Genomic DNA, 19,246 nt, shown 5'->3' with positions numbered 1-19,246 from the left:
GGTTGAGAGGGAAATCTCTCTTTCCTGATGCAATTTTTGAGGAAATAACAGCAAATACAGACAAAGGAGAGTTAATGGATATTGTTTATTTGGATTTTCAGAAGGCATTTGATAAGGTGCTGCACATAAGGCTGCTGAATAAGATAAATGCTCGTGGTATTACAAGAAAGGTGGAGAGCTTAACAAAGTGTGGTCGCACCCAGAGTAATGCATTTACTCTGGTGGCCCCACTAGAGGAAGGATGTCGAGTCTTTGTAGAGGCTGCTGAAAATATTAACCAGGGTGCTACCTGGATTAGAGAGCATGCGCGACGACTGGAGTTTAGACGAACAGCGACTGTTTTTATTTACTAGAGCGGAGGAGGCTGAGAGTAGATCTGATTGATGTTTCTAAGTTTATGAGCGGCACAGATATACAAGACAGACAGTATCTTTTCTTCAGGGTTGAAATTTCCAGTAGAAGGGGCCATGAATTTAAGATCAGATGGGGATAATTCTAAAGGACATGTGAGGTACAGTTTGTTTTTCAATTTGAGGTTGTGGGTATTTGTCAATTTAACATTATTATTTCGGCCACACTGCGGAATGTACCGTCCTCAGCAAAGTGGGCAAAAGGATTCACTCCCCGGATTACCCCATCCCGGGACTGGTGTCCCATGAGCACTGCCTCCGGGCTCTTACTGCCTGTGTAATTACCCAGGGCATCACTTGGGGGCGCTCTCCGGACTGAACATACATCGGAGGCAGTTCCGCTGATCCGGAGGTGGAATTACGTCTCTGGAACTGACTCTGACGTCACAGTGCGCGCTGCTGGAGACGGGGTCCGTCAGAAACTTTGGGAATTAAATCTGTCACGGTCCATTAAAGGCGCGGGGGAGGGGGTGGGCGGAGAGTCTGTCAAACTGTGGGTGGGGATGTGCACACATTCAGATGTTCACAGTATCAGACTCAGTCCGGATCTGAGTTCCTGCAGAGACTTCAGTTCCTCTTCCCCGGTCCAACTGATCCGATTGTCCCACAGCCTGAAACAGATGGAAGAATGAAGAGGAAATAACAAATTACACAACAGTGTCAGCAACAGAGGACTAGGGTTAATGTTTCAACAACATTCACAGACAAACACAAGCGGAAACCCGGCGGATCCGCTGATATTTTATGACATTGAATATGAACACAATCACTCACCAGATCCGCTCCAGATTCGGGAGGGCCAGTATGAGGCGGCGAAGAGCGGGGACAGATTGGTCTGTGAGCGAGTTTGATCCCAGATCCAGCTCTGCCAGTGATTCGGTTGCACTGAGAGCGGAGACGAGATCATCGACACCAGCATCAGTGAGACCGACCTTGTACAACCTGGAGATGAGAGAGAGTGAGGGTGAAGGACACCGAGAGACAGTGGACGCTATGAATCTCGAATGTTGACCAATAAGACAATTCTGATCACATTAATGTTCAGCGTCAGACACCCAGTGACTGTAAAGACAATCTCCCACAGTCTTACACTTACCACAGTTTCTGCATTTTACACTCCGAGTTCGTCAGAGCCTCAGACACCAGTTTCACCCCTGAATCTCCTAGTTCATTTTCATTCAGGTTCAGCTTCGTCAGTGAAGGGTTTGTGCTGAGAGCGGAGGCAAGATGCTTGGCACCAGAATCTGTGAGACCGACATTGCTCAGCCTGTGGATGAAAGGGAGAGTGTGGGTAAAGGCCACAGAGAGACAGGAGACGGTAGAAATTCCCAGTGTTTATCAGTAATACAATTACTGATCACCTTAATGTTCAGTGTCAGATACCCAGTGACTATAACCGCAATATCCCTTTCTGACACTTACCATAGTGTCTGTATTTTACACTCTCGATTCCTCAGAGCTGCAGACAGCAGTTTCACTCCTGAATCTCCCAGTTTATTCATCCCAAGTCTAAACACAAACAGACAAATTGATGAACAAATTGATTCAGACAGTGGTTCTGAGGGAATTCCTTTCACCCGGTATTTCAGGAAACATTAAACCCTTCAGTAAATCACTGACCAATTCACATGACTGTCAATGTCCCTCACTGCCCAGCTCCGAATGTTAGTAATTTAGCCTGTCGGTGTGACTCTGTAAACTTTCTATATTCTGTCTCAGTCCCCGACGTTTGGAAAAAAAGTCCTGACGAGATGGTAGAAAGCTGCAGCGTTGGAGGGCTGGAAAAAGTCCCACAGGGAGGAAGAGTTGTGGATGAGAACGTGTCCATGGGAGATGGTGGAAGAAAAGCCCGCCAGGGCAAAAGGGATAGGCAGAGTAATCCCACAGGAGGAAGGAAGATGGGGAATAGAGATACCACGGGAAGAAAGGAGAATAGAGAAGAAAGATGCCACAGAAGGAAGGGAGATGGGAAAGAGATATCCCCACAGGACGAGGGGGGTGGAGAAGAGGGATTCCATGGGAGGACGGGAAATGGAGAAAAGAAATCCCACAGGAGGAAGGGGGATGTGGAAGACAGATGCCACAGGAGGAAGGGGGATGGAGTGGATAATTACCACAGGAGGAAGGAGAATGGAGAAGAGAGATCCCACAGGAGGAAAAATGTATGCAGAGGATAGATCCCAGAGGAGGAAGTGGGATAGGGAAGCTAGATCCCACAATGAAGGAAGATAGGTAAAGAGCCATCCCACAAGATGAAGAGGATATGGCAAAGACAGATCCCATAGGAGGAAAGGGAATGGGGAAGAGAGATCCCATAGGAGGAAAGGGGGATGAAAAAGAGAGATCCCATAGGAGGAAGGCAGATGGGGAAGCAAGATTCCACAACAGGATGTGATGCAGACGTAGATCGCACGGGGAGGGTTGGTCAGAATTGAACTCCACAATTGGAAGAGGTGATGCCCACATGAGTGTTGGGTATCTGGCAGTGAACAAAGTCACACTGTTGGAGTGATCGTGATAGTCACACGCGGGGAGAGGGGTTGGGAAGGATAATCTCGGGTATTTCTCTCCCTCTCACTGGGACATTTCTCTGATTCTCTCTTGTACTTCATCGGGAAGAGGGTGCGCAGATCCGTCATACCTGCTGCAGTCAGTGTCGGTGTCGATGTCAGTAACAGTGAGAAGGAACATTGTCAATTGACGTGTCACATGCAGCGAGAAACACGGCCATTCATGTGATTTACTACCATTAAACCAACGACCATTGTTCGCTCATCTGAAGTCTCCAACATCTCTATACACGAAACCATAGGGCACTCCCGTTCTTGATTTACTGACCGATCGCCTATTAATTTGTCACAAAAACTCATAATCTGCTTTACCTTTACATTAAAACAAAATAATGAAATACTTTCACAGATCAGACTGAGAAATAAGTGAAGTTACCCCAACTCCTGGCATTTGTGCAGCCCAGGTACCAGCCGCTGGATTCCTTCACACTGAATGTGGCAGCCAACTAGGTCGATATGTTTTATTGTATCACAGAGTCCGATGACATGAGACAGGACCGCACAGTCAATCGGGGTCAGTGTCATTCTACTGAATGAAAGTGTTTCCACAGATTCCAGTGCGGCCTGAGCCAGCCCACAATTCTGAGACTCAAACAGGTAGTGCAGTGTGTTCAGGAGGCTCCTTTTACCAGCTTCACTCCTCGTGTTTCCACTCTGGCGTTTAACCTCCTCCCTCACCCAGTCAATCACCCGGCAGGTTGTTTGACGGGGAAATGGTCCCAGAAACTCCTCCAGGCCCCGAGCTGTCATTGGAGAGGAGAGGCCAGCAACAAAACGGAGACACACCTCAAATCGGCCATCTGTTGTGTTGTGGGCTTCAGTGAGGAATTTCAGGATATCCCCGGGATGCGGATTCAGGAACTGTGCGAGTGCCGCTACAAACTCCTGGATGGTGAGGTGTGGGAATGTGTACACCACACATCGGGGAGAATCCTCTCTCTCCAAAAGCTCCATTAAGAACCCAGACAAGAACTGGGAAGGCTTCAGATTGTAGTTGATTAAATCTCCATTTGTAAATACAATCTTCTTGTCAAACACACCTCTGAAGGCCATCTGACCAACCCTGAGTAACACGTCACGGGGGTTCTCAATCTCACGGCCGTGGTTTTTCAGGATGTTGTAAATATAGTAGGAATAGAGTTGGGTTATGGTCTTGGGAACTCGCTGGGGGTCCCTGTCCCTTTTTGCGAAGAAGGGTCCCAGTGCCAGAGCGAGGATCCAGCAGTAGGAGGGATTGTAGCTCATGGTGTACAGGATCTCGTTCTCCTCCACATGTTTGAAAACAGCTTCTGCTACCGTCTTATCTTCAAAATGCCTCATGAAATATCCCTTCCGTTCTTCATCGACAAATCCCAGGATTTCAGCCCAGACATTGATTTCTGCCTTTTCTAATAAATGTAACACAGTGGGTCGGGTGGTCACCAGTACTGAACACCCTGGCAGCAGCTTGTGCTGGATTAAACTGTACACAATATCCGACACATCACACCACCACTCGGGATCTGGGCACTTGTGCTGAGGTTCTGTATCTCTCCGACTGTCAGCAAAATCAATTTTATGTTTGAATTCATCCAAGCCATCGAATATAAACAGCAATCCCTCTGGGTTTTTCCAAACCTCTCTCAGGAAATTCCCAAAGTAAGGATACTGATCCAAAATCAGTTCCCTCAGGTTTATTCTGCAGTTAATGGAGTTTAAATCCCTGAATTTGAAACTGAAGACAAACTGGAATTGTTGGTATATTTTCCCCATGGCCCAGTCATAAACAATCTTTTGCACCATTGTTGTTTTCCCTATCCCCGGGACTCCAGCCAATGCTGCCGAACTCCCAGATTTGCATTTACTTTGGGAAAAGCTGCTCTGGAACAACTGATCAGTCCGGAGTTTTTCCAGCTCTCTGCGGAGATGTTGTTTTCTCCACTCCTCGTGGTCTCTGCCTCTCGCCAGCAGCTCGTGTTCCACCAGTCTCCGATCACGAATAGTAGAAATGACCGTGATCTCAGCGTATCGATCAACCAGCTGGAAAACATTCACCTTCTCCGTCATCAGGATCGTGTTCACGCTCAGTGTTTCGGTTTGTGCCCGCAGAGTCTCCTTGTGTTTCTGTTGAACATCTTCCATGGGAACAGAGAAAGAGTCAAAATGTTAGACGCCTCAACTCAGAATTTAGTAAACAACAAATAGTGCAGCACAAAGCTCTTGTATCAATTTAATTTATCAGAATATGTTCATACACTAAAGTAAATTTGGTTGCAGTGAATCAGAATTGTGACGAAAAACCAAGTTATCAGAAGATTGATGCTGATGAGAGAGATAAGGGGAACAATGGAGAAACATTCAAAATGCTAATAAGAGAGAAGAGCGAGATTAAAGAGAAAGAAAGACATTTCAGATATTGACAGATCGATTGCTTTGAACCTGAACTGTTTGAAGTTTAATGGACAGGCGATACCCCAGCAGGGGGATAAAAAGAACAGGTTCGCTAAGGCACGACACACACCACGAGATCACGAGATAATGAGACCCTGGAAGAGCGGTGTGCCCCCACAAGTTGGTTAAAGTTGGAGGTCTGGTTCGAGGGAACCGACCATAGACTGACAGGGTGAAAAGGAACGATCGGCGGGAACCTGGTGTGTGTGCCCGCCCTTGCCTGGGTGCCGGGTTCACCGCGGAAGAACGGTCGTATCCAGAACGGAGGGATCACAGTCGGTGACCACAGAAGACATAAATGGGTTCGCCCGAAAGCTAACTGCGAAGAACATCAAAGGTCTGTTTGAATCAAAATTTGCATTCTCTCTCTCTCTCCAACAGCACAACAGCGATTACTGCAAACTGTACTAAGCTGAACTGAACTCTGCGTCACTTGAGACTGATCATTTTACCCCTAGACTGCGATAGAACTTGGCTGATTCCTGTTACCCTAGTTCTGTGTACACGTGTGTATTATCATTGCTAACCTGTTTCATTTACATCCTTACGATTAGAGTACTGTGTTACTTATTTCTTTAATAAAACTTTATTAATTTCTGTTAAACCAGACTCCAACTAAGTGGTCCATTTCTGCTGGTTTGGCAACCCAGTTACGGGGTACGTAACAGAATAAAACAAAAGAAACCTACTGCATGTCGATCAGCAACGTTGTAGGGGTGGTGGGGGTCAGCTGTCAAGGTCTCGCAAAGCTGACTCAGACAATCAGCGTTTCTAATCAAACATAAATAATTTATTCACCCTACTATACCACGGATGCTGGACAACTCACCGAGATCATCCAGAAGAATGTCCGGGCCTGCAGATCTGCAGTCTCATGTCCACTAAACAGTGTACACGGGAAATACTCAGCAGGACAGGGAGAATAAAAACATAGAGACATAGAAAACCTAGAGAACAATACAGACTCTTCAGCCAACAATTCTGTGCCGAACATGTCACTACCTTAGAATTGCCTAGGCTTTATCCATAGCCCTCTACTTTTCTCAGCTCCATGTCGCCATCCAGGAGTTTCTCAGAAGACCCTACCGTTTCCGCTTCCACTAACGTCGCCGGCAGCCCATTCCACGCACTCACCACTCTCTGCGAAAGAAAACTTACCCCTGACATCTCCTCTGTACCTACTTCCAAGCACCTTAAAACTATGCGCTCTCGTGCTAGCCATTTCAGCCCTGGGGAAAAGCCTTTGACTATCCACTCGATCAATGCCTCTCATTATCTTGTACACCTCTATCAGGTCACTTCTCATCCTCCGTCGCTCCAAGGAAACAAGTCCGAGCACACTCATACTGTAAGGCATTCTACCCAATCTAGGAAACATCTTTGTAAATCTCCTCTGCACCTTTTCTATGGTTTCCACGTCCTTCCTGTACTGAGGCGACCAGAATTGAGTACAGTACTCCAAGTGGACTCTTACCACTGTCTTGTATAGCTGTAATATTACATCTTGGTTCTTAAAATCAATCCCACGACTGATGAAGGCCAATGCACCATATGCCTTCTTAACCACAGAGTCAACTTACATTGCAACTTTGAGTGTCCTATGAACTCGGACCCCAAGATCCCTCTGATCCTCCACACTTCCAAGAATCTTACCATTAATGCTATATTCTGCCATCATATTTGCCCTAACAAAATAAACCATCTCACACTTATCTGGGTTAAACTCTATTTGCCACTTCTCAGCCCAGTTTTGCATCCCATCAATGTCTCGTTGTAATCTCTGACAGCCCTTCACACTATTCACTACACCCTCAAACTTTGTGTCGTCAGCAGATTTACTAAACCATCCCTCCACTTCCTCATCCAGATCATTTATAAAAATCACGAACAGTAGGGATCCCAAAACCGATCCCCAAGGCACACCACTGCTCTGGAGAAAGGGAGAGAGTGGATGCTACAGATCTATTATTCAAATTGAACTAAAATTTTGAAAAGCAGGATCATTTCCAATCCCGGTAGCATCTGGTAAACCTCTCTTCTCCGAGTTCTCCAGATCCTTCCTGTAATGGACCGACAGAATTGAACCAATTCTCCAAGTGCAGCCAAACCAAAGTTTTATACATCTGTAACCTAAAGCTTCGATAGACTTAGTGCTCCGTACAATGAAGTGAACTATGTGATCGTATCTTCTTCATTTACCTGTGTTGTCACACCTAGCGAGCTACGGACATTGACAACAAACTCCCTCTGCACCTCAATGATGTTAGCGTCTGCCAGCTACTTTAAACATCCCCCATACCTTCACACTTTTCTGGATTAAACTCCATCTGCTATTTGCCCACTCGCCTCTGCAACTGATCTATACCCCACTCAACGGCTGTGAAGGCGGATGAAGGCTGCAACAAATCCACCAGCTCCAATCGTCGTGGTTTCCATGCCATTGGAATCAGTTGGTTGATTTGTGAAGTATTGTGTGCTTCTTGGAGTGCAACATCAAGTATTCGTTAAACAAATTCACGCACAGGCGTCTTCGCTCTGGGGACCACTTCTTCAGAATGAAGACCATCATCCTCGACCTCGAGGGATAGCCACGACGATACCCCACTGGACTCTTTGAGACTCTTCTCCCCTCTCCATTACTCATTGTCTCACCTCAGCTTCAGAAACCATATATTTCATTTGCAGACTAAATTCACAACATTTCCCGTCACCGTCACGGGACGGTGACAAACTATGCTCTAATCCTCTTTGCAACATGCCGGTTCGAAATTCTGATCAGCTGATATATATCGACTCTCACCAGACGGAGATTTGCCCTGTAACAGTTGCTCCTCACCTGACTTCTACCATTTAATCTGCCTTCCCCAATTTAACATCCCCACCCTGTGTATCACCTAAGCTGCAGACCTCTCTTTATTCATAACCATCTCAGAACTTGAGTTGTGTTCATTGTTCCCGAAACCTCTCCCACTGAAACCCGAGCCCGTCCTGAGATAAGGGATAGCCGATGTCAATGTAGGACCTGGTCTGGATGAGGTGTGGGAAAGTTACTTGCAGTGAAAGTACACCTGAAGAATGTGAAACCTCACGGTATGTCAGGATCCTGACAGGAGTGTGCGGGACCTCAGCGTGTTCCGGAGCCTTGTAAAGTAGTTAAAGGGTTTCACATTGTGTGACGGCTCTTGCAGGAGTGTATGGCATCTCGCAGCGTGTAGGTAGATGGCAAGAGGCTTGTGGAGTCTCACAGCGTGTCAGCCCCTGCCAGGGGCGTGTGGTGTCTAGCGGTGTGTCAGTACCCTGCCAGAGACGTGCAGGGTTTCACAGCGCATTAGGATCCTGCCAGGGGCGTGTGGTGTCTAGCGGTGTGTCAGTACCCTGCCAGAGATGTGCAGGGTTTCACAGCGCATTAGGATCCTGCCAGGGGTCTGTGGTGTCTAGCGGTGTGTCAGTACCCTGCCAGAGATGTGCAGGGTTTCACAGCGCATTAGGATCCTGCCAGGGGTGTGTGGTGTCTAGCGGTGTGTCAGTACCCTGCCAGAGATGTGCAGGGTTTCACAGCGCATTAGGATCCTGCCAGGGGTCTGTGGTGTCTAGCGGTGTGTCAGTACCCTGCCAGAGATGTGCAGGGTTTCACAGCGCATTAGGATCCTGCCAGGGGTCTGTGGTGTCTAGCGGTGTGTCAGTACCCTGCCAGAGATGTGCAGGGTTTCACAGCGCATTAGGATCCTGCCAGGGGTGTGTGGTGTCTAGCGGTGTGTCAGTACCCTGCCAGAGATGTGCAGGGTTTCACAGCGCATTAGGATCCTGCCAGGGGTGTGTGGGGTTTCCAAATAACAGGTATACTCTACATAGACGTTTATTGTGTAACGGATCTTGAAAATGACATTTTAGTCTTCACCATGTATCCGGGGCCAGCAAATACCGTTTATATCATCTTCTTAGAGAGTTGAGAGTTCTGAGGAAAACACTGGTGATCTGGCGCTAAACGATGCAGGCATGTTTTCTCAGTAGCCATTCATTCAACGTATTCGAGTGAGACAGGGAACGTAGGAAAGCATGGATTGTATAAACAGTTACATTAGAGAATGGCAAACTAGTAGAGAAGTTGTTCTTCAAAGATCCAGGGGAGTATCTATTGCATGTTCAGAAGTGGTTACCTAGAGTGCCAGGATTTAGGTGTTTCAGAAAGAACAGGGAGGAAGACAAAAGGGGTGGGCGTGGCACTGCTGATCAGAGATAATGTCACGGTTGCAGGAAAGGAGGAAGTTATGGAGGGATTGCCTACTGAGTCTCTGTGGGTGGAAGTTATAAACAGGAAGAGGTCAATAACTCTACTGGGCGTTTTTTTATCGACCTCCCAATAGTAACATGGACATCGAGCAGCAGATGGGGAGACAGATTCTGTAAAGATGCAAGAATAACCGGGTTGGCGTGGCGGGAGGTTTTAATTTCCAAAATATTGATTGCAATCACCCTAGAGCAAGGGCTTCAGATGAGGTGGAGTTTGCTAGGTGTATTCAGGAAGGTTTCCCGATATAATATGTAGATAAGCCTACAAGAGGAGAAGCTGTACTTGATCTGGTATTGGGAAATGAACCTGGTCAAGTGTCAGATCTCTCAGTGGAATAGCATTTTGGAGATAGTTATCACAATTCTGTCTCCTTTACCATAGCATTAGAGCGGCGTAGGAACAGACAAGTTAGGAGTGAGGAGAAATATGAAGTAATTGGGCAGGAACTTGGAATCATAAATTGGGAACAGATGTTCTCAGGGAAATGTATGGCAGAAATGTGGCAAACGTTCAGGGGATATTTGCGTGGCATTCTGCATAGGTGCGTAGGGTACAGGAACCGTGGTGTACAAAAGCTGTTGAAAATCTCGTCAAGAAGAAAAGAAAAGCTTACGAAAGGTTCAAAAATCTAGGCAATGCTAGAGACCTAGAAGATTATAAGGCTAGCAGGAAGGCGCTTAAGGATGAAATTAGGAGAGCCAGAAGGGACCATGAGAAGGCCTTGGCGGGAAAGATTAAGGAAACCACCCAAGGCATTCTACAAGTATGTGAACAGCAAGATGATAAGAGAGAATAGGACCAATCAAGTGTGACAGTGGAAAACTGAGTATGGAACCGGAATAGATAGCAGAGGTTCCTAGTAAGTACTTTGCTTCAGTATTCACTACGGAAAAGGATCTTGGCGAGCATACAGACATGAAGAAAGAGGACATGCTGGAGCTTTTGGAAAAGTCTCCGGGACCAGACGAGATGCACCCCAGGTTACTATGGGAGGCGACGGAGCAGATTGATGAGTCTCTGGCAACTATCAACGCATCATCAATCGGGACAGGAGAGGTTCCAGTGGGTTGTAGGTTTGTAGATGTTGTTCCCTTATTCAAGAAAGGTAGTAGAGATTGCACTGGAAATTATAGACCAGTGAATCTTACTTCAGGAATTGGTAGACCGATGGAAAAGACACTGAGAGGCAGGATTTATGAACATTCAGAGAGGCATAATATGATTAGGAATAGTGAGCATTGTTTTATCAAAGGCATGTCGTGCCTTACGAGCCTGATTGATTTTTTTTGAGGATGTGACTAAACACATTGATGAAGGTAGAGCAGTAGATGTACAGTATAATGGATTTTAGCAAGGCATTTGGCATGGTACCCTATGCAAGGCTTATTGAGAAAGTACGAAGTCATACGATCCAAGGGGACATTGCTTTGTGGATGTAGAACTGGCTTGCCCACAGAAGGCAAAGTGTGGTTGTAGGTGGTTCATATTCTGCATGGAGGTCGATGACTCAGGGATCTGTTCGGGGTCCCTTTCACTTCGTGATTTTTATCATTGACCTGGATGAGGAAGTGGAGTAATGGATTAATACATTTGCTGATGACACAAAGCTTGGGAGAGTTGTGGATTGTGTGGAGGGCTGTCAGAGGTTACAGCGGGACATCAATAGGATGCAAAATTGGGCGGAGAGATGGCAGATGGAGTTTAACCCAGATAAGCGTGAGGTGGTTTATATTGGTAGGTCAAATATGATGGCAAAATATAATATCAATGGTAAGCCTTTTGGCAGTGTGGAGGATCGGAGGGATCATGGGGTCCGAGTCCACAGTACACTCAAAGCTGCTGCGCAGGTTGACTCTGTAATTAAGAAGGTATACGGTGCATTGGCCTTCATCAACCGTGGGACTGAGTTTAAGAATTGAGATGTAATGTTACGGCTACATAGGACTCTGGTCAGACCCCACCTGGAATACTGTGCTCGGTTCTGGTCACCTCAGTACAGGAAGAATATGGAAAATATAGAAAGGGTGCAGAGGGGATTTACAAGGATGTTGCCTGGATTAGGGAGCATGCATTTTGAGAAGAGGTTGAGTGAACTCGGCCTTTTCTCTCTGGAGGATGAGAAGTGACGTGACAGAGGTGTACAAAATAATGAGAGGCACTGATCGTGTGGATAGTCAGAGGCTTTTTCCCAGGGCTGAAATGGCTAGCATGAGAGGACATAGTTTTAAGGTGCTTGGAAGTAGGTAAAAAGGAGATGTCAGGGGTAAGTTTTTTACGCAGAGAGTGGTCAGTGTTTGGAATGGTCTGCCGGTGGTGGGAATGGGTACGATAGCGTCTTTTAAGAGACTCCTGGATAGGTACATAGAGCTTCGAAAAATAGAGGGCTATGCGTAAACATAGGTAATTTCTGAAGTAACTGACATTACTCAATGTTAGGCGCAGCATTGAGGGCCGATGGGCCTGCATTGTGTTGTAGGTTTTCTACATATCTATATTTCTAAGTCAGTGTGAGAATTCTACAGCTGTATCTGTTCCCTTGGCAAGCAGCATGAAGAACATTGAAGAATAATTTTGCAGGCAATTTGTAGAGATATACTAAGTCAGTGGTGCAAGGAAACTGAGGGGTTTTGGTGGCAGAATATGGACCGAAACAATAATTACGGAAGTGACAGAGACTGAGAGGTCTTTCTAAAGTTCCTAATTAGCCTATCTCAGGTCCTGTAAGAACAATAACATATTTGGAATTTGTTCTTGGAAATGAGAGACGCTGAACCAGGACACTGGCAGGGATTCCTCATGTTTCTGATGAAGACTTTCGAATACTGAGATACAACATTGGCTACTGTAAGATTAATAACTGTTGCAATATCTGTCTTTCCTTCGCCCTCTCTTCTGTTAGATGTGCAGTTGGATGATACAACACTGTCTGTGAATATGAAGCTTTTCGGACTCTGAGCACTTGCACTGCCCAGGGCTCCATTTTCACAGGCACAATGTGCTTATGGATGAAGTGAGCTTCTCATCAGTCTGGAGCATGTAATTTATCTCAACATTTTTTTTATCGATTTCTTCAGTTCTTCTCAGTTTCCTCGCCGCATTAACACAACACTGGGTTTCTCTGACCTAATTGACAGCTCTTACCCGTCCACAGTTTCCATCACACACCACAGGCAGACATGAATTTCAGTTCTGTAGATTTTTCAACCCTCACTGCCCCCCCACCCTCCCCTCACCTCCACTGTCTCCTGATGGACTTCCCACTGTTTGCATTAAGAGAGTGCAGATATAAACAGACTGGGTTACAGTTGCTTTTTTGGGATTGGACAGGTTAGTTGGAATATGACCTGGTTTTCTGTTTAAAGGGAAGCTGTTGCTGGTATTCTGTGACTAGAACTTCAATCGGTGTCCAACTCGAAGAACTGATTATCTGCGGGGACTGACGGAGTTTAGAGAAATGAATTAGGATGAGGGATGTTCGGCAGTGGGGAAGGGGGAGAGAGGCAGGTAGGGTGAGGTTTCGACCTTTTGGGGTGTAGAGGTTTCCCAGATTTCCCCTCCACCGGATTGCTCCTTCGTATGCTCTGACCCCGGTGGAAGCAGCTGTAGTTCCAGGCACCAGAGAGGAGTCACCCCTTTCCTCAAGTCCCGACTCTCAGCCTCGTTCCTCATTATGTCCTCTGAAAACTCTTCCTCCAGGAGACGATGTTTCTATGTGCCTTAGTATGTACTGTGTCACAGTGACGACATTTACCTGGTCAAACCCCCGTGACTCATCAACATGACCGTTCTGCGCAAGTGTCAGCGGTTGGTGGAAACAGCATTTTCTTCACCTACCTTTCAGCTCACTGGGGATCTCCCGTAAACCTTGAGCGGGGTCTGATCGCTCGTACGGTGCACAACCTGTTTAATTTTAAACATTTTGGTGAAATCAGATGTGTTGAATTATAAAGTGTGCATTGTTTGAATCCGAATTGACATTAATCTCTACTATTATCTCACCATATTCCTGTATTTCTTTAAGTATTTTGTCCAACTTTGGGACGCCATTCCGCATTTTCACAAACGATTCCCACATCACCCTCCGGGCGCGGGAGCCTCTCTCAATCACCAGGCTCAAGAGGAGTTTAGAACCATCCACCAACTCTCCCTTATCAGCGAGATCAGAGATTTTCTGTGAGGTGCAGAAATGAACATATTGGGGACTGCCAGATTCACAGAGAATGCGAAGTAAGCGATGTACCCTTTATTGGGATCACACGGCCGGATGCCGATCCTCTCTGGAGATGGGCTGTACATTCAGAGCAGAGAACAGAGAGGGGCATTCACCGTGAACCTGGCCCACCAGTCAATGAGATCCTGGCTGGTCTGTGACCACTTTGTTACAATGATTCCAACCCATAAATAATTCCTCATCAGATTTGACAGTGTCAGTAAGAAATCATAAAATATGACTTATCATAAAGCAGATGAACAAAGAAGTCAAGAAGCTTTTTTTATAGCACGTGTTCAGTCTCAGAGAAGTTACAGAAAAGATGATGCGATTAATCTTCTCAGTCTGCCAGTATCCAACATGACGGCGACTGGCACCCACTGTATTTCCATTTTCTTTTCTGGTGGCGTTTCTTCAGTGATTACATCACAACATCACAACATGGTAGTGTACCACGAAAGACACAGTTTGCAGTTACAAATTATAACACAAGCACCTCCACCCAAAAGAGAACACTGTCGAGCTCCTGTGACACCCACAGGTGATGCCCAGGTTTTCACTGAAATCCTACGGTCACGCTCTGCGATCGTCCTAAACCGAAATACCGTATCATATTTCTATTTAATGTCCATTATGTTAAGCCTATACAACAGTTACCCGCTTCCCTCGCTGTGAAAATGAGCAATCACCCACCAGTCCGGGGGATATTTTCACCCCTTTTCTGTCATTGGTGCAGATTTATAATTTTGTGATTGTACAGGGCATGCAAAATTTGGGCACCCCTGGTCAAAATTTCTGTTACTGTGAATCGTTAAGTGAGTAGAAAATGAACTGATCTCCAAAAGACATGAAGTTAAAGATGAAACATTCTTTTCAACATTTTAAACAAGATTAGTGTATTATTTTTGTTTTGTACAATTTTAGAGTGAAAAAAAAGGAAAAGAGCACTATGTAAAAGTTTGGGCACCCCAAGAGATTTGAGCTCTCAGATAACTTTTACTAAGGTCTCAGACCTTAATTAGCTTGTTAGAGCTATGGATTGTTCACAATCATCGTTAGGAAAGACCAGGTGATGCAAATTTCAGAGCTTTATAAATACCCGGAATCCTCAAACCTTGTCCCAACAATCAGCAGCCATGGGCTCCTCTAAGCAGCTGCCTAGCGCTCTGAAAATTAAAATAAATGATGCCCACAAAGCAGGAGAAGACTATAAGAAGATAGCAAAGCGTTTTCAGGTAGCCGTTTCCTCAGTTCATGAGGTAATTAAGAAATGGCAGTTAACAGGAACGGTGGAGGTCAAGTTGAGGTCTGGAAGACGAAGAAAGCTTTCAAGAGAACTGATCGTAGGATTGCTAGAAAGACAAATCAAAACCCCGTTTGACTGGAAAAGACCTTGAGGAAAGTTTTGCAGACTCTGGAGTGGTGGTGTACTGTTCTACTGTGCAGCGACACCTGCACAAATATGACCTTCATGGAAGAGTCATCAGAAGAAAACCTTTTCTGCGTCCACAAAATTCAGCGTCAGAAGTTTGCAAAGGAACACTTAAACAAGCCTAGTGCATTTTGGAAACATGAAGTTGAAATAGAACTTTTTGGCCGCAATGAGCAAAGGTATGTTTGGAGAAAAAAGGGTGCAGAATTTCATGAAAAGTACACCTCTCCAACTGTTAAGCACGGGGGTGGATCGATCATGCTTTGGGCTTGTGTTGCAGCCAGTGGCACGGGGAACGTTTCACTGGTAGAGGGAAGAATGAATTTGATTAAATGCCAGCAAATTTCTGGAAGCAAACATCACACCGTCTGTCTTCTACAGCAGGATAATGATCCTAAACACACCTCAAAAATACAAAATGGGCTACCTCAAGAGGTGCAAGCTGAAGGTTTTGCCATGGCCCTCTCAGTCCCCCGACCTAAATGTCATCGAAAATCTGTTGATAGACCTCAGAAGAGCAGTGCACGCAAGACGGACCAAGAATCTCAGAAAACTAGAAGCCTTTTGCAAGGATGAATGGGCGAAAATCCTCCAAACAAGAATTCAAAGACCCTTAGCTGGCTACAGAAAGCATTTATATTATGTGATATTTGCCAAAAGGGGTATTACTGAGTACTGACCATACAGGGTGCCCAAACTTTTGCTTCGGGCCCTTTTCCTTTTTTGTCATTTTAAAACTGTAAAAGATGGAAATTTAAAAAAAAAAAAAACACTTAAAATATTAAAGAAATGTGTCATCTATAACTTTATGCCTTTTGGAAATCAGGTCATCTTTTACTCGCTTAACTATTCACAGTAACAGAAATTTTGACCAAGGGTGCCCAAACTTTTGCATGCCACTGTATATTCAGTATTTATTTCCCAGTTGTTCATTTATCTGCTTTAATATCCGATGAGTCAGATTTTGGACACCTATGATGTGTGAACATTCAAACCCATTCTCTCGCTCACTTACCCGATGTTCCTCTTCACTGAACTGATTCTCGAACGTTAACGCCAGGCTCATTCCGTGCACCACTCCTTCCATCGCCTGCTCCAGCCTGTCCCGGTAGAAGTCAATCAACTGCAGAAGCTTGAAATCGTTCCAGTTTGCCAGGAGCTCGGTGATTACTGAGCTCTGACCTGTGGAGCGAAGCGAAGGAAACTAAAGACATTATCGAACCTTTATTGCTCAACACCTTTCCATCTAGAACCTAAGGTCGGTGCACCATGTTACCAAACACAATCAGAAATAGACACACACAGGTGTTACCATTTTGAAGCACAAATCAGGGAAGGACTTACACAGCGAAAGACATGGCACTGAGAAATATAGAGCCAACTCCAAGGAATTTAATTAATTGATAGTGGCGTCACGTGGAGACAGGGTATTAAAGAGAGTCCTGGAACATTTAATTTTGTTAACCTAGCTACTGAGTAGAGAAATTGGAGCTGTATGAGTCGTTCGTGAGGTCTTGTTTGGAGTATTGCGTGCAGTTGCACCTTAGATCGACTTCAGTATATTTCAATTCTCATTAATCCCACCTGCATTTACCTACTTCTTGAGCTGAATGAATGGTTTGAGGTGGTTAACATTACACAGGTCTGTGAAAGTAGAAGTTAAAACGAAGATTAGGAACAGTATTTTGCTTAGCCTGACATCAGTGATGTGAACAATTCTCGGCCATTGTAGAAGCTGTATCAGGAGAAAATTCAAAAGGCCTAACAAATTCAACAATGCTTTGTGAAACAGAAATCACTCTGGCTTAACCCCTTGCAATACTTTTGAGGATGCAACTAGCAGAATATATAAGGTGGGACCAGCGAATGTAGAATATTAGGATTTTCAGTAAAATCACGCATTACAGATTATCAGTCAAGCGTAAACCACGAGGGGTTGCGGATAAAGTAATGATACGGATACGAACGTGTTGGTCGAATTACATAGATTAGGCATAAAGTGATTGTTTTCCGAATGGCAATGAGTGAGGAGTGGTACCACCGGAATCAATGCCAGGACCCGAGATATTCAGAAAGGCTATTTCCACGAGGGAAATAAATGAAACATCTCCATGTTTCTGAATGACCTAAATCTGGATGGAAGGCGAGAATCGAAGAGACAGGCTGCGACAGATTTAAATTTGTCCAGGAAGTTGAGAAATACCTGGCAGATACAGTACGAATAACAAATATACGACTGGCCACTTTGGTGGAAATGACAGGATGGCTGCGTACCCGGGTGTTTTTCTGATGTTGACGCCTCTGAGTCTCGTCCCTCGCTGGCTCCATCAGCCATTGTGAAGACAGGTGTTAACAGATTCTAGTTCTCTGCAAGAAACAAAATCAAGAATAGGGTCCGGTATTAATTTAGGTATAAAGGAGAAAGCTGATATCTGTACAGAGCAACATACTGCCAAAAATATAGTCCTTCCCAATGAAATCATGATAAGGCTTGATCCTTCTGCACACACCCATAGAACTTCTGGAAGATACTTTATGGCCGGATGACTGGATGAGATGCCCGTGCTTTTCCAGGCAATCCCGTGACATGAGCAAGAGTGAGGTGTCACACTGGCTTGTCAAGTCAACAGAATGGCAATGCAGGTTGGAGGTCCTGAGCAGGAAACACATACAGCTTGTGCCCTCCGACCACTAGTGGCGCTATGGTGATCAATGGTCATCTGGTACAGCAGCGAGTGCTCAAACACTTCTGCTGTCCTTGGCACATCTATTCCTCACTTCGCCAAATTGTACACATTTCTCCATCACACCTGATTCTCAGAGTCTCCTTCCATTTTTTTTTAAATTACGAAGTATTGACGTCACTGGCAAGACTACATATCTTGTTTGAGGCAATGTGGAAAGCCAGTCCCGCGTACAGCATCACGATGTCTTGCCTTAAACCACTATATTTTCACTGGCAGGTCTTCAGCGCCTAAATTTCGTTCAGGATTTATTGGAGCATATCATCTGGTTACCACTGGATCGTTACATCCAATACAGCAAGTTTTACAAAAAATCTTCAAAATAATTTTAAATGCTGGAATTATTCAACAAGACAGACGGTGTAATACTTTTTTTCAGGTCGAGGGACCATAATCAGAATTGAGCCTGTCCACAGCTGTTCCCCAATCTACTGAACACTTCCAGTACACTCTGTTTGCGTTTCACATTTCCCTCACGGAAGATTTATTTTAATTATTTAATGGATAAGAATTTCATCAATTGCCTGTAAAATATATCCTGCAAAATTAAGCAAGACTATTGGAATACCATTCGATTTCCCTAATGCGACAATCTTCAATGTTTTATTAGATAGAGTACGTAACTGACAGCATGGAGCATAACCTCGATACGTCCCTTATCTTGTTTCATTGGGTCTGCACCCGAGATGACGCTCTGACTGCCGAGTGGCAGTCACCGGACCTTGATAAAATCACTGACCTGGGGATCGGGGCGACACGCGGTCTGGGGATAGGGGCGCCGTGCGGACTCGTTGCGGTGGTGTTGGTGTTGTGTGAATAACTCTCCTTGCAGCTCGCAGACAATCAAGGGAGACCCTCATCACAAACAACCGAACAGAGAAATAATACATCTAAGGCCACGTGATTTCTTAGTTACCCGGACAACAATTCGGCAATATCTGAAGTTTATTGAACAGTTGCGTGCAACCGTGAGATGACTGTATTTCATAGGAATACCTTCACCGAAAGTTAGAGAGCAGCACACACAAACTTCTGGAAGAATTGAGCAGATAAGGCAGCTTCTATGGACAGGAATATTACGGTCGACGTTTCAGATCCGGGGCTTTTCATCCGGACGTTGATTCTCTATTCATCTCCCGAGATGCTGCTTGACCTGCTG

The 19,246-nt window shown here is 45.3% G+C and overlaps 2 protein-coding genes across 2 annotated transcripts in view; one reads left to right on the top strand and one right to left on the bottom strand.

Annotated features, from left to right (window-relative positions):
• The window catches only part of LOC140206911 (uncharacterized), a 51,077-nt gene that overhangs the window by 3,862 nt on the left and 27,969 nt on the right, over positions 1-19,246 (top strand). The window lies entirely within an intron of this gene.
• On the bottom strand, positions 774-13,833 carry LOC140206910 (NACHT, LRR and PYD domains-containing protein 3-like). Its single transcript, XM_072275189.1, has 6 exons — positions 13,701-13,833; positions 13,536-13,601; positions 3,357-5,094; positions 1,833-1,919; positions 1,185-1,352; positions 774-1,021 (listed from the first exon to the last, which is right to left on the bottom strand). Exons 1-6 carry the CDS (start codon positions 13,774-13,776, stop codon positions 934-936), a joined length of 2,223 nt encoding a protein of 740 aa, XP_072131290.1. The 5' UTR covers positions 13,777-13,833; the 3' UTR covers positions 774-933.

This window comes from Mobula birostris, chromosome 13 (assembly GCF_030028105.1).
Source record: "Mobula birostris isolate sMobBir1 chromosome 13, sMobBir1.hap1, whole genome shotgun sequence".
Taxonomy (NCBI): Eukaryota; Metazoa; Chordata; class Chondrichthyes; order Myliobatiformes; family Myliobatidae; genus Mobula; species Mobula birostris.
Note: the sequence above shows the minus strand (reverse complement) of the source record. Positions and strands in the feature narration are given on the sequence as shown.

What these genes read in the sequence shown, in the direction of transcription:
- LOC140206910 (XM_072275189.1), bottom strand. Translation starts at nt 13,776, where the DNA reads ATGTGGGAATCGTTTGTGAAAATGCGGAATGGCGTCCCAAAGTTGGAC. An exon ending in GATCCCCAGTGAGCTGAAAG is followed by an intron (nt 5,095 to 13,535) that starts GTAGGTGAAGAA and finishes TTCCCATGGAAG; the next exon opens with ATGTTCAACAGAAACACAAG. An exon ending in TGTAAAATACAGACACTATG is followed by an intron (nt 1,353 to 1,832) that starts GTAAGTGTCAGA and finishes TCTCATCTCCAG; the next exon opens with GTTGTACAAGGTCGGTCTCA.